The sequence below is a fragment of the Podarcis raffonei genome, chromosome 17 (assembly GCF_027172205.1).
Source record: "Podarcis raffonei isolate rPodRaf1 chromosome 17, rPodRaf1.pri, whole genome shotgun sequence".
NCBI classification, from domain to species: Eukaryota; Metazoa; Chordata; class Lepidosauria; order Squamata; family Lacertidae; genus Podarcis; species Podarcis raffonei.
The window spans coordinates 41,241,975-41,255,299 of NC_070618.1; the positions used below are offsets into that span (position 1 = coordinate 41,241,975).

The 13,325-nt window shown below is 47.8% G+C and overlaps 1 protein-coding gene across 3 annotated transcripts in view; it reads right to left on the reverse strand.

Moving 5' to 3' along the window:
• Positions 1-13,325, reverse strand: part of LOC128404812 (caM kinase-like vesicle-associated protein) — a 40,900-nt gene that overhangs the window by 14,789 nt on the left and 12,786 nt on the right. The window contains exons 2-3 of one of the 3 annotated variants that reach the window (XM_053370759.1): positions 3,655-3,750; positions 753-884 (exon numbers count right to left, since the gene is read on the reverse strand). In XM_053370759.1, coding sequence (XP_053226734.1) covers positions 753-884; positions 3,655-3,749 — 227 coding nt within the window. In that variant the 5' untranslated portion in view covers position 3,750. Of the gene's footprint in view, positions 1-752; positions 885-2,070; positions 2,955-3,654; positions 3,751-13,325 lie in introns of those variants that run through there. The other 2 variants (XM_053370758.1, XM_053370761.1) reach the window with 2 other exon arrangements.

Consider the following 13,325-nt stretch of genomic DNA (forward strand, 5'->3'; position numbering starts at 1 on the left):
AAGGGAAAGCTTTATCTGTGGAATTTCTGCCTCATAATGCAGCAGTGCGTATATATACCCACATACTGTATATAATTTCCTAATTACAAAATATTTCTTAAACCGACCAGCCTTCATACCATATATCATAAGAGAAATGTTAAAGACCAGAGGAGCCTTCCCGTGGAAACCCCCCCCCCACAACAGATGGCAACCTTTTTGTCCTGATGCATTTGCTTTCGTGAATATTTTTATTCTCCTTTCATGTCCCCCAGTCTCCCTGTCTCATTTCCTCACAATCCTGGAGCTCCCCAGCTCCAACGCCTCACTTCCATTGCTATAACTGAACATTTAGCTGCGAGCTTAACTCTGGCTTGGTGGCCATGAACTCGCTCCACAGCCTGTCAACTTGGCAGTTTGCTGAAAAGAAGCTACGGGGAGTGTTATGATTTACAGAAGCACAGCTTCTTTCTCCCCAGAACAGCAGAGAAAACACACAAGCTTTATACACAGATGAGGGCCAGGGAGCACCCGGGAGTCCACTGGCACAGACACACCAACCTGGGCTGCCTGCAGGATGGAGGGACCTTTGGAAAAGGGACTTTGGGGAGGTAAGAAAAATATTTCTACCCCACCCATTCTGCTTACCCTGCCACTTTCCCTGGGAAAACCCACAATCAGGTTTCCTCGGGAGAGAGTGGCAGAGCGAGGGCAAGTGTGGATGACTCCCAGCATCCCCCCCCCACTCCTAAACCCCCATCTCAGACACGTACATCTTCAGGATGAGGATTTCATTCTTGGCTGCCCTTCGCACCTTGCGCCCGTCTTTCTTGAGAAACTTCTTGCAGATGTACAGTCGGTCTGTCTGGCGTTCGCGGGCCACACAAATCTCACAGAACTCCTTCCTGTGGGACAGGGGAGGGCAAAAAAGAAACCCGCTTTCGCTGTGAAAACTGCTCTGCTGCTGCTAGATGAGCCGCCCAGGCTGCCTCGTTCAGCCTCTTGCTTTCTCGAGTAGCTGGCCAGATCATGTCTTGGGGAAGCAAGCAAGCGGGGCAGAAAGGTGATAGCCTGTGCCCTGTTGCCTCAGACTTTAGAGGGCCCTTTCAGCTGCCATGGCTGATAAACAATAATATATCAGTTCTCCATGCTCTGGGTTTGAGGCCACTTTTTGGAGTGTAGCATAGCTTTTAGGGGAGGAATAGAGAACCTGTGACCCACCTGATATTGCTGGACTACAAGTCCCATCATTCCTGACCTTTGGCCATGCTGGGTGGGGTTGATGGAACTTTTGGAGGATACCCCATTCCTATTCTCAAGTGGTGGACTGGGACCTGGGAGACCAGGGTTCAAATCCTCATCAGCCATGAAACTCACTTGGTGACCTTGGGCTAGCACTATCTCAACCCATCCTACCTCACAAGGTTGTTGTGAGGAGGAAGTGAGGACATGGGCTGCCCTCTCTCCTCAGAGGGAAGGCATAATAATAATAATAATAATAATAATAATAATAATAATAATAAATTTTATTTATATCCCGCCCTCCCCAGCCGAAGCCGGGCTCAGAGCAGCTAACATCAAATGAATAACACATTAACATAAAATCAGACAATCAATTAAAATACATCCTCAAATCAGGATCAGAATAAAATCCAATCGGATGGCAACCCACAGATTAGGGTTGGGGACCTTAAATGCTCACCAGGCCCAGCTGTTTGTGCTGAACATAAGTTCAGCTGTGAGAAAAATTGGGAGGCCACTTTCATGCAAGTTCTTATGAAAGGGGAGAGGGAGTCAGACTGAACCCCGACCAAAGGCCTGGCAGAACAGCTCCGTCTTGCAGGCCCTGCGGAAAGATGTCAAGTCCCGCAGGGCCCTAGTCTCTTGTGACAGAGCGTCCCAGCAGATTGGAGCCACAGCTGAAAAAGCCCTAACTCTAGTTGAGGCCAGCCTAACCTCTCTGTGGCCCAGGACCTCCAAGATGTTTTTGTTTGAAGACCAGAAGGTCCTCCGTGGGACATACCAGGAGAGGCGGTATCGTAGGTACGAGGGTGCTAGGCCGTATAGGGCTTTAAAGGTTAAAACCAGCACCTTAAACCTGATCCTGTACCCCACCGGGAGCCAGTGCAGCTGGTATAGCACCGGGTGAATGTGATCTCGCATGAAGGAAATGCAATGACCAAACCAAGTCCAGAGGCACCCGGGCAAGTTTGAATGGTTGTGGTGCATTGAAGATGCCAAATAGGCTGGCTGGACATTTGCTGCCTGTGCTGTCCTGAAGGGACTACCCTCTGGCCTTCAGCTTGTCTCTCCCAGCAGCCAGTTCATGGATCCTTCGCAGCCTAGGAGGCCATTTTGGAGAAGCCATGCTCCTCTTCTTCCTGCTCACTTGTGGCAAAATGGCAGGCAGGGTATGGGCTAAAACGAAAGCAACAATCGCCGGAGCTGCTAACTGTCCCTTGCTCACCGGCTGCATATGTGCCATGCATTTAGAGCACACCCTACACCCCAGGGAATCTTGGGAATTGCCGTTTGTTAAGGGTGCTGGGAATTATAGCTTTGTGAAGAATAAGCTACAGTTCCCAGCATTCTTTGGGGGGAAATGTGCTTTAAAAGTACATAGCTATTATGTGCGTCAGGGGCACTGAAGGCAGAGCAAAGGGAAGGAAGGGGTTAAGGGCTAACGGGGTGGGCAGCCGCAAAGCAGTGGCGTGAGAGACACGAGGCCAAGAGCTCTGTCCTGCTGCCAAGTGCCAACTTCCACGTGCGCCAGGCAAGGGTGAGAAGGTGCTGTGGCTGTTCTGAGGCTGCTGCGTGCAGGATGGCCGTGCGAAAGAGAAGAAAGGATGCTGCAGCTGTGCCAGAAATGCCAAAGGGCGTCTGGCCAACTGCTGTGACAGGACATTCCAAACATAGCTGTCAAGTGTCCCTTATTTGAAGGGACAGTCCCTTATTCCAACGCGATGTCCCACTGCTGTCCCTTATTGATGGATGTCCCTTAAATGATGTCCCTTAAATTTCAAAGGAAGCAGCTCCTCTCCCTCCCTCCCTCCCTCCCTCCCTGCCGGCCAGGGAGGAGGGAGGATCCAACTGTGTTGCTTGGCTGTGTTGCTCACCCAATAAGAAGTCTAAGAACGACTGAGGGGTGGAGCTTGCATGCCTTGTGTGTGGCTAGTTAATGCAAGTTGAGGGGTTTTTTGAAAGCTGGACGCCATTTTGTTGCACGTGCTGCTGCAAACTTAACAGTGCAAAGCCAGGCCGGGGAGCCATCTTAAGTTGAGGCTGCATAGGCCTTGTGGTGCATGTGATTCAGATTCTATTCAGTTGAACCTCTGGTTACAAAGTTGGTTGGACAGTGTTCTCGAAGCTACCCAGCATGAGTTTGACCAGACTGCAGGAGGACAGGAAGACTGGAGTGCCTGGAACGAGTGAGGCTGCAGGTCCCTTATTTTGGCTGCTGGTCCCTTATTTTCAAGGCTGCTGGTCCCTTATTTTCAAATCTGTAACTTAACAGCTATGATTCCAAATAATGGGTGGCAAAGACACAAAGACCCGCCCCCAACAGCCCAGCCTGCCAGTGGCCCGGCTCCTTTGCTCCCTTGGGGTGCTTCCCCGGAGGCCACAGGGAGCTGCGGCTCTTCAGCTGGGAGCTCTTCATTCTGCTACCCTACTTACGCCCGTAGTAGCTGCCCAATCTCATACTTGTCCGTGATGTCAGACAGGCTGTTGTAGTTCTTGTCATCCCGAAGTCCGATGCAGCCAAACGGCATCCTGAGGAAAAGCAAAGTGGGCTGAAATGATTCCCAGTATAATCTGGGGGCTAAGGGAGGAGGGGGCCACCAGGCCAGGCCAGTATTTCCTGCTCTGACTTGCAGCCGTCTAGGGTATCAGGCATGAGGCATTCCCAGATCCATCTGAAAATATCATGCAAAGCGTTTGTGGATCTTCCCCAAATCTTCCTTCCTTAGATTTCTTATCCACCCTTCACCAAAAAGTCTCACATACCCTCCAACGTTCTCTGATGAAAATAGGGGTGCCATATTCCATAATAATATAATGATAATTTGCCACAGCCACTCTGGGTGGCTTCCAACATATATAAAAACATAAGAAAATATTAAACCTTAAAAAACTTCCCTATCCTGGGCTCTCTTCTAAAGGTTGTGTAGTTACTTATCTCCTTGGCTCAGGAGTCACCTCACTCCCTACCCACTAAGATTTCTCTGATGAAAATAGGGACATCCTAAGGAAAATAGGAACATTCTGGAATCAAATCAGAAACTGTGATGGCTTTCATAAAACCGGGACTGCACCTGTTTTAGCTGCACCTCTGTGGGAAGTCACTTCTGCAATTTAGGGGCTGCCACAGAGAACTAGCCCCCTCCCAGGCCAAGCTTCCCTAAGCTTCTGAGGGTAGTAAAAATACCAAGGGAATCAGCGTAACATTAAATAATTAAGGAAACTTTTTGTTCTTGCAGCTGTTCGAATTCTGTGCAGCCCCTAAATATTGGAGTACAAACATAAACAGGTCAATAGGTTTTGTTTTAAGTCAACAAATTGAGTTTTGTGTGTGCAGAATTTAGCAAAATGTTTTAACATGCGTTCTTTAACTTCCTGGTTCCCTTCCAAAGAACTGCAAAGTGCCTATCACCCAATGACTGGCATACACACACTCCACGCCAGATCCATGCAACCAGAACCCCTCTTGCCACCCTCTTCACAGCATGGGGGGCTGCCTGGGACCCCTGAACCTGGTCCTAACTGGAACCATTGCCCCCTTGGAAGGGAGGAATAGGGGCTGCGACACACAGAGGCACCTCCTGCTGCCTTGACCCTTTCTCCTGTCAACGTTCCCTTCATGCCTCGTTAGCACGGCCTTCACACTCCAGAGGCAAGGAGCAGCTAGAGCGGAAGAGCACGCACATCTCCTTTCAGGGCTGGGAACAAAACCCTTGAGTTCTCTCTCTCACACACACCAGCCCAAATACATCTGTCTACATGCTGTGTGCACATTTCTGGCTCAAGAGGCAGCTACGTAGTTCTTTTACTCAATCCAGATCAAAGCCAGTTTGATAGGGAAATGCATAAAAAGGCAGAATTTCCTAAGAAGCAACAGGATAGATATGGATTGTGCCTAACATGGTGTGTCCACCACTCCCCAAACCAGAGGTGGGAGTGCATAGGATGCAAAGCACATGGGAAGCACATAGCCTCCATTCCATGCCTCTCCCAAGGCTAAAGAGAGAACCAGGGGTCCTGGTTCCCTCAGCACCATGGAAAGCATGGTGACACATCAGACAGCACAAACAGCACCCCCTCCAGGGATGATAGGTGGGGGACCTGTTCAAATGATGCCCTTCAAATGATGCTCTACTGTAACTCCCACCATTCCTGGCCATTGGCCATGTTTGCTGGCACTCATGGAAGTTCTAGTTCAGCAACCTCTGGAGGGCCAAAAGTTCCCCATCCCTATATGACATCTCCCCTCCCCAAGGATCCCAATCCAGAGAAGATGAATTGTGCAGAAGCCTTGTGGAAATTAATGAGACTTTAAGTAACATAAGAATAGACCTGCTTGATCAAGCCAGTGGCCCATCTAGTCCCACATCCCACACAATGTCCAACCAGATGCCGATGGGAAGCTCACCAGCAGGACCATCTCCCCGCCTGGGATTCCCAGCAACCAGAATTCCAAGACAAACGACCTCCAGCAGTGGAAACAGAAGATGGCCATCTTGCCTAGTAGCTATTAATAGCTGCCACGGACTGGTTGGATGCAGAGCTTGTTATTCCTAAAATCTCAAGTTCTTTTTCATAAATGTGGTTGTGTGTTAAAGCACATTGTACAAAAGCAACACTTTTGACCAGAGATAGCTCTGGGGCATTTCAAAAGGGGGAAATTATTTTGTGGTCCATGGGCTATCTTTTTCTTTGGTGATCCCTTGTAGCTGAGTAAGGTTGTCTTCCATGAACACGGTTTTAACAATGAGTCTGTAAGAGACTGTGGAGGCCAATTCTGGATCCAGACATCCTTCCACAGTGGGGATATTGGTTTCCGGACGGGAGTTGGTCCTGGTGAGGGTTTGCAAAACGTGCCTTCCTCCTAGCACGTTTCTCTCTTTCATCCTGAGTTTAAGTGCCTTCAAAACCCAAGACACCTTTGGTAAAGGCTGCAGACCAGTGTTTCCCAGTTGTCAGTGTTTATACTACATTTTTTTTTAGATTTGCCTTGAGAGAGTCTTTGAACCTCTTTTTTGACCACCAGCATTACGCTTTCCATTTTTAAGTTCTGAATAGAGTAGTTCCTTTGGAAGACGATAATCAGGCATCTGAACAATATGACCAGACCAACCAAGTTGATATTGAAGAATCATTGCTTCAACACTGGTGATCTTTGCTTCTTCTAGTACACTGGCATTTGTTCACCTATCTTCCCAAGTCATGTGTAAAAGTTTTCAGTGACACCATTGATGGAATCTTTCGAGGAGTTGATGATGGCGTTTATAAGTGGTCCATGTTTCCCAAGCATACAGTAAGGCTGGCAGTACACTAGCTTTGTAAACAAGCATTTTGGTTCCACTGTGAATGTCCTGGTCCTCAAACACTCTGTGTTTCAATCAGGAGAAAGCTACAGAGCTCAGGCAATGCTGGATTTCGGCATCAGTGTTGGCCCTTGTGGAAAGATAACTGTGCAGGTAGGGAAAGTGATCAACATTTTCCAATGTTACACCATTAAGTTGGATTTGAGGTGCTGCCAATAGGTTGTTTTGTGCTTGTTGGTGCAGCACTTTGGTTTTTTAGATATTGAGCAATAGCCCAAGTTTTCTTTGAAAGCTTCTTTGAAGATATTTAGGATAGTTGTACACACTATGTTGTCATCAGCATACTGAAGCTCTATGACTTAAGTTATGGTAACCTTACTCTTTGCTTTCAACCTACTCAGATTAAAGAGCTTTTCATTTGTTTGAGTCAGTATATGATTTCTACCCCGGTGGGGAGTTTCCCTTTGACAAACTGTAGGATCATGACAATGAAAATAATAAATAGAGTTAGGGCGATAACACAACCCTGTTTAACACCTGATCCCACTTGTGAATGGTTCACTTTGAGAGCCATTGCTATCTGCAATTGCTGCTGTCATATTATCATGTTCACAAATTTATCTGGGCAGACAGTTTTCAGAAGGACAGTCCACAGGGCACTGAGATGTACAGTGTTGAAGGCCTTAAAGGTAAAGGGTAAAGGGACCCCTGACCATTAGGTCCAGTCGCAAATGACTCTGGGATTGTGGCGCTCATCTCGCTTTATTGGCCGAGGGAGCCGGCGTACAGCTTCCGGGTCATGTGACCAGCATGACTAAGCCGCTTCTGGCGAACCAGAGCAGCGCATGGAAACGCCGTTTACCTTCCTGGTGGAGCAGTACCTATTTATCTACTTGCACATTGTGCTTTCGAACTGCTAGGTTGGCAGGAGCAGGGACCGAACAACGGGAGCTCACCCCGTTGCAGGAATTTGAACTGCTAACCTTCTGATCAGCAATCCCTAGGCTCAATAAATGCTGTATACAGGGGTTGGTTTTGCTCTCTGCATTTTTCTTGAAGCTGTCAAGAGGTGAAAATCATGTCCATTGTTCCCCTAGAAGGTCAAAAACCATTTTGGGATTCAGGAAGGGTCACCTCAGATATTGTTAAGAGACGGTTTGCTAAGATCCTTGCAAGAATTTTGCCGACCTCAGCTAGTAAAGAGATGCCATGATAGATTCTGCAATCCGTTCTGTCACCTTTTTCATGTTCATGATAATTTTGGCATCCCTAAAGTCTGCTGGGATCTCCTCTCTCTCCCAGATTTTTTGATAGAATCATAGAGTTGGAAGAGACCACAAGGGCCATCGAGTCCAACCCCCTGCCAAGCAGGAAACACCATCAGAGCACTCCTGACATATGGTTGTCAAGCCTCTGCTTAAAGACCTCCAAAGAAGGAGACTCCACCACACTCCTTGGCAGCAAATTCCACTGTCGAACAGCTCTTACTGTCAGGAAGTTCTTCCTAATGTTTAGGTGGAATCTTCTTTCTTGTAGTTTGGATCCATTGCTCCGTGTCTGCTTCTCTGGAGCAGCAGAAAACAACCTTTCTCCCTCCTCTATGTGACATCCTTTTATATATTTGAACATGGCTATCATATCACCCCTTAACCTCCTCTTCTCCAGGCTAAACATGCCCAGCTCCCTTAGCCGTTCCTCATAAGGCATCGTTTCCAGGCCTTTGACCATTTTGGTTGCCCTCCTCTGGACACGTTCCAGTTTGTCAGTGTCCTTCTTGAACTGTGGTGCCCAGAACTGGACACAGTACTCCAGGTGAGGTCTGACTAGAGCAGAATACAGTGGCACTATTACTTCCCTTGATCTAGATGCTATACTCCTATTGATGCAGCCCAGAATTGCATTGGCTTTTTTAGCTGCTGTGTCACACTGTTGGCTCATGTCAAGTTTGTGGTCAACCAAGACTCCTAGATCCTTTTCACATGTACTGCTCTCAAGCCAGGTGTCACCCATCTTGTATTTGCGCCTCTCATTTTTTTTGCCCAAGTGCAATACTTTACATTTCTCCCTGTTAAAATTCATCTTGTTTGTTTTGGCCCAGTTCTCTAATCTGTCAAGGTCGTTTTGAAGTGTGATCCTGTCCTCTGGGGTGTTAGCCACCCCTCCCAGTTTGGTGTCGTCTGCAAATTTGATCAGGATGCCCTTGAGTCCATCATCCAAGTCATCATCCTTGACCATTGGCCATGCTGACTGGGGCTGATGTTAGTTGGAGGAGGTAATTATGGAGACAGGTGCTTTTCTCACATAAGGGCACCAATGAAAAAGATGCTTGAAATGATCAGGGTGGACAGTAAGCTGTGCAACACCCACATCTCTTCTGTTGAAATATACAATTACTGACTCACACTTGCGTACATGAAAGGGTTAACCTGAGCTCACTTTACCTAATAGTAGAGTCATCTCATTGACAAGAAAGGCATGCACAAGAAATAGTTTGCAGAGAGGCCATTTAGAACAGCAAAAGTGAGTTTCGCATCTTAATTTGAATTACTTGCCCGGCAATAGAATGTTGAGAAACAGTGCAACTTAGGGTCAAAGTGGACAGCATGTTAAATGTGTATTTGCATTTAAGGTGTGCATTTAAAAGCTGCAAACAGAAGCTGCTTTGGGGCGGCAGGGTATATATATGTGTGTGTGTGTGTGTGTGTGTGTGTGTGTGTGTGCGTGTGTGCGCGCTAACCAGTAATTAGCAGGGTTGCAGTGTCTTGAGGCCTGACAAAAAACTCTCTGCAGAAACAGCTATTTGCATTGGAATGAGATCCAAGAGATGGGAGAAGGTGTGCATTGCTGAAAGGAAGCAGAAACAGCCCAGGGATGATAGGCAGGAGGACTGAGAGGGGGCAGAAGAGGCAGAGTACTTGAAAAACAGAGACCTTGTGGGGTTGGCAGGAGAAATGAGTGGGGGAGCTGGAAGCCTGAGAAAGAAAGAAGGGCAAACAAGAAGCGAGCAGAGAGAATGGAAATAAGCCCTCAGACAGGATTGGACCAGAGTAGAATTTGCAGCTTTTTCATCCCCTGATGTGTCTCTACCTTTAGTGGCAGCTTAACCTACAGTCAAAGCTTGTCACCTTATTTATTGATTTATTATTATATTTATATTCCACCGTTCTTCCAATGAGCTCAGAATGACACACTTAGCGTAGAATCATACCCTCCAACATTTCTCTGCTGAAAATAGGAATGTCCTATTCCATTATTATTATTATTATTATTATTATTATTATTATTATTATTATTCCCCACCCATCTGATTAGGTTTCCCTAGGACATATTCACAAACTGGCAATAATCTACAAAAAATAATAATATAGAACAACATAGAACTATTTTCACAAGAAGTGTTGCAAAATAAACAAAGCAAGAGGGAAACAAATACAGTAATCATACATTTTAAAAGTCTGACAGGAAGAGGTCATGGGGGCACTTTTATCAAATTAGTCCAACTCTGTGGTAGCTTACAGCTCACTCCCATGCATGGTTACTCAGCAGTAAGTGCCACTGGGTTCAGGTGGATTAATTTATATTAAATATGTCCAGGGCTGCAGCCAGCACTCCTGGTGCAGCTAAAGGGAGCCATGACACAGGCTGCAAATAAACCAGTCTTCACCAACATGGCCCCTTCCAGATGTTTTGGAACACAACTCTCATCAGTGCATGCTTGCTAGAGCTGATGGGAGTTGTGGGTGCAGTGTGTGAAACAGAAGACTGTACTGCGCGTGGTACCCTGTTGCAATAGTTTTCAACCAGTGTGCTGTGGCACCCTGGGGTGCCTTGAATGATGGTCAGGGGTGCTGCGGGCAACACTGGCCTCTGTCCCTCTTTCCTCCCCTCTGAGGCCCTCTCTTGTCTCTGCCTCCCAAAGGCTTGCACAGCTGTTTATTGCAGCAGCCCTGGCTACAAGCTCCCCAGGCGAAGGGTGCCTCTTGGGGTGGCCAGGGGGTGCTTCCCAGGCCTCTGTGGGGCAGTGGGAGGAGGCACCTCTCTTTGGGGTGGGGGGGAGCAGCTCAGAGACCAGGGACGGCAGCAGCGGCTGCCCAGAGGACTCCCAAGGAGAGGAGAGGAGGCTGAGGGAACACTCCACAAGGGAGGGGGGAAAGGGTGAGGGGCTGACATCTCTGCAAGCAAGGGGTGACAAAACTGGGCTCCTGAGCCCCACAGGGGAGCTGCAGAAAGAATGTAGTTGGTTAAGGGAGCCGTGGACCCAAGAAGGTTGAGAATCTCAGCCCTAATGTATAGGCATGCATGTTCACTGGAGATCAGGTACATTATTCCCTCCTCCATACAAGCCCTGGAAAGGGAATTGAACTCTGAAGATGAATGACAGCTGCAGACCCTCCAAGTGTCCCTATTTTCCAGGGACATCCCTGATTTGGCAAAGCTGCCCTGATTTCTGATTTGATCCCAGAATGTCCCACTTTTCCTTAGGACTTCCCTATTTTCATCAGATAAATGTTGGAGGGTTTGGAGTTATCCAACTCCTGAGTCGTATGAAGGCAATCCTGTATAGGGAATTTCTTAATGTTTTTAAATGTTTATATATATTGGAAGCTGCCCAGAGTGAGTGGCTGGGGCAACCCAGTAAGATGTGTGGGGTATAAATAGTAAAATTATCATTATGGAATTGGATGTCCCTATTTTCACCGGAGAAATGTTGCATGCAACTGTTGCATCTCATGCAAGCAATTTTCCATCTCCCATTTTAGGTTACAAACTTTCCACATTTGGCAAGGAAATATGTTCAGCTCTCAAGCCCAGCCTCAGGGAGCAAATCTGGAGCACAGTTACTCCAAAGCTTCAGTCAGGGCTGGCCCTACCATTGGGCAGAGTGAGGCAGCAACCTCAGACAGCAAATGCTTGGGAGCAAGGACTGGCAGTTGTGGTGTTGAAGGGTGGAGCTCACTCTGTCATGGGGCCTGCCTTGCTTGTCCTTCTCTGCACTGCTGCTCTCCCAGCATTGCAGTAATTCACAACAGCCTGTCCATCATCTTCTGCATGTGCAATGATTGGGCTTCTCCAGATGGCAACATGCCATGGATGCACTAAGAGTGCTTTAGGGGTGGGCATATTGGACCGCCTACATATCATTCTGCCCGATTTATTGTTCCATGATCTTTCCCAAATGCTACCATCTTATTGCCCTCTGGAGGGGCACAAGGAAAGAAAGACAAAGTATAAACCAGAACTTTTGTGGCAAGTCACAGGATTTCAGCAGGATGTTCCAGCACTTGCCCTGGTTGGAAGAAACACTGAAAGTGTGGATATCACCACAAGCACATATCATTGTGAATACACAATAAAAAGGATGTCTGGAGTGGCTGTGTATGTGTGTGTGTGTGTGTGTGTGAGAGAGAGAGAGAGAGAGAGAGAGAGAGAGAGAGAGAGAGAGAGAGAGATGTCCCTCTTAGGCTGTGTCTTACCACAAATTGCTGTTTATTTTTTAACATCAGAGTGTCAGGGTCAGAAGAAGCCTTTTGGATTTTCATCTTTTGATGTTGAAATGTCCAGGGACAATCCTGGCAGATCTAGTACTGGAAGATGTGTCTTCTCCTTGCCTCCTGCGTTTTGCTTTTTGAGGCAATCATGGGGAAAGCTAGGACAACACAGCTTGTTCGGATGCATTTCATTGTTAAGTTTGATGGGCGTACAATAGAGTGCAGATTCCATTGTACCCGTTCCGGGCAGCCACAGAAGCCCAGGACGGAAATCAGGAGCAAAAGAGATATAATGAAAAGGAATAGTTTTTAAAAATGAAGCTCAAATGAGGGGCTTCGGAGAAATGCCGCTCTTCCTCTCTTTCCGCCAGACTAAGGCACAGTTTCTCCTCCAATGCTTGCTAGCGAGACATCGTCTGCGGCTGCATGTGCAGAATCTCTTTCGCGCACTTCACCATATTTGGGACGCTGAAGCAGAAAGCATTTCTCTGTTTCCATCGCTCCGCTGTCACAACGATTACACAACGCTCTCCTCTCTACAAAGTTCCTAGGGGTGGCTGTGGAGTTGCTCACATGCCGCGAGGGGGCAGTGCCACACTTGGAAGACAATTAGCTAATCCCCAGCTGTGGGTTTTATGGGGGGGGGGGGTGATCACAGTGTGTGGCTTGGGACGAGGGAGTGTGCATGGCTGCTTGCGGTGTATGCGCACATCTGGGGACTGATAGCTTCATCACTTTATGACCAGAAGAAGCAGAGGAGAAGGTGAAAAAATTATTTGTACCCTCTTAAAAAACCATGAAGGAACCTGGAGAAACAGCCGCCAGGGATGAATTTGCAGAAGAGGGAGCGCAGGAGAGAGAATAAGGAGGGGAAGGAAGAGAGGAAGGAAGAGAGGAGATCAGAGGAGCTTTTGATGTGATGATCCCCACAGGGCAGCCAGAGTCTGCATACGATTCTGAGGGTGGACTGCTGCTTAGATGGAGACAAAAGATTGTGCAGCCACCCCTGCCCCTCTCTTCTTCTGCTGCCCCTGTCCCATCAGACAACCTCCTTCAACGTTTCCTGCTGAAGACCCCCTCCCTCCTCTGGGTTTCTCAGCCTCAGCTGCTCAGAACCTGTTGCTGCCAGAGAGAGAGCCTGTGGGGAGTTCTCGTAACCCTATTATCCAGGCTGTAACCTCCAAGAAGGCAGGCATTGCCATGGCAACCCAGCAAAGCACCGTTAGTGTCAGGTAACTTAACAGGCAAGAATGGAAGGAAGGCCCAGGCACATCCAGCAGGAGACACACGCAGTCAGCGAGAGAGGCAGGCGCTT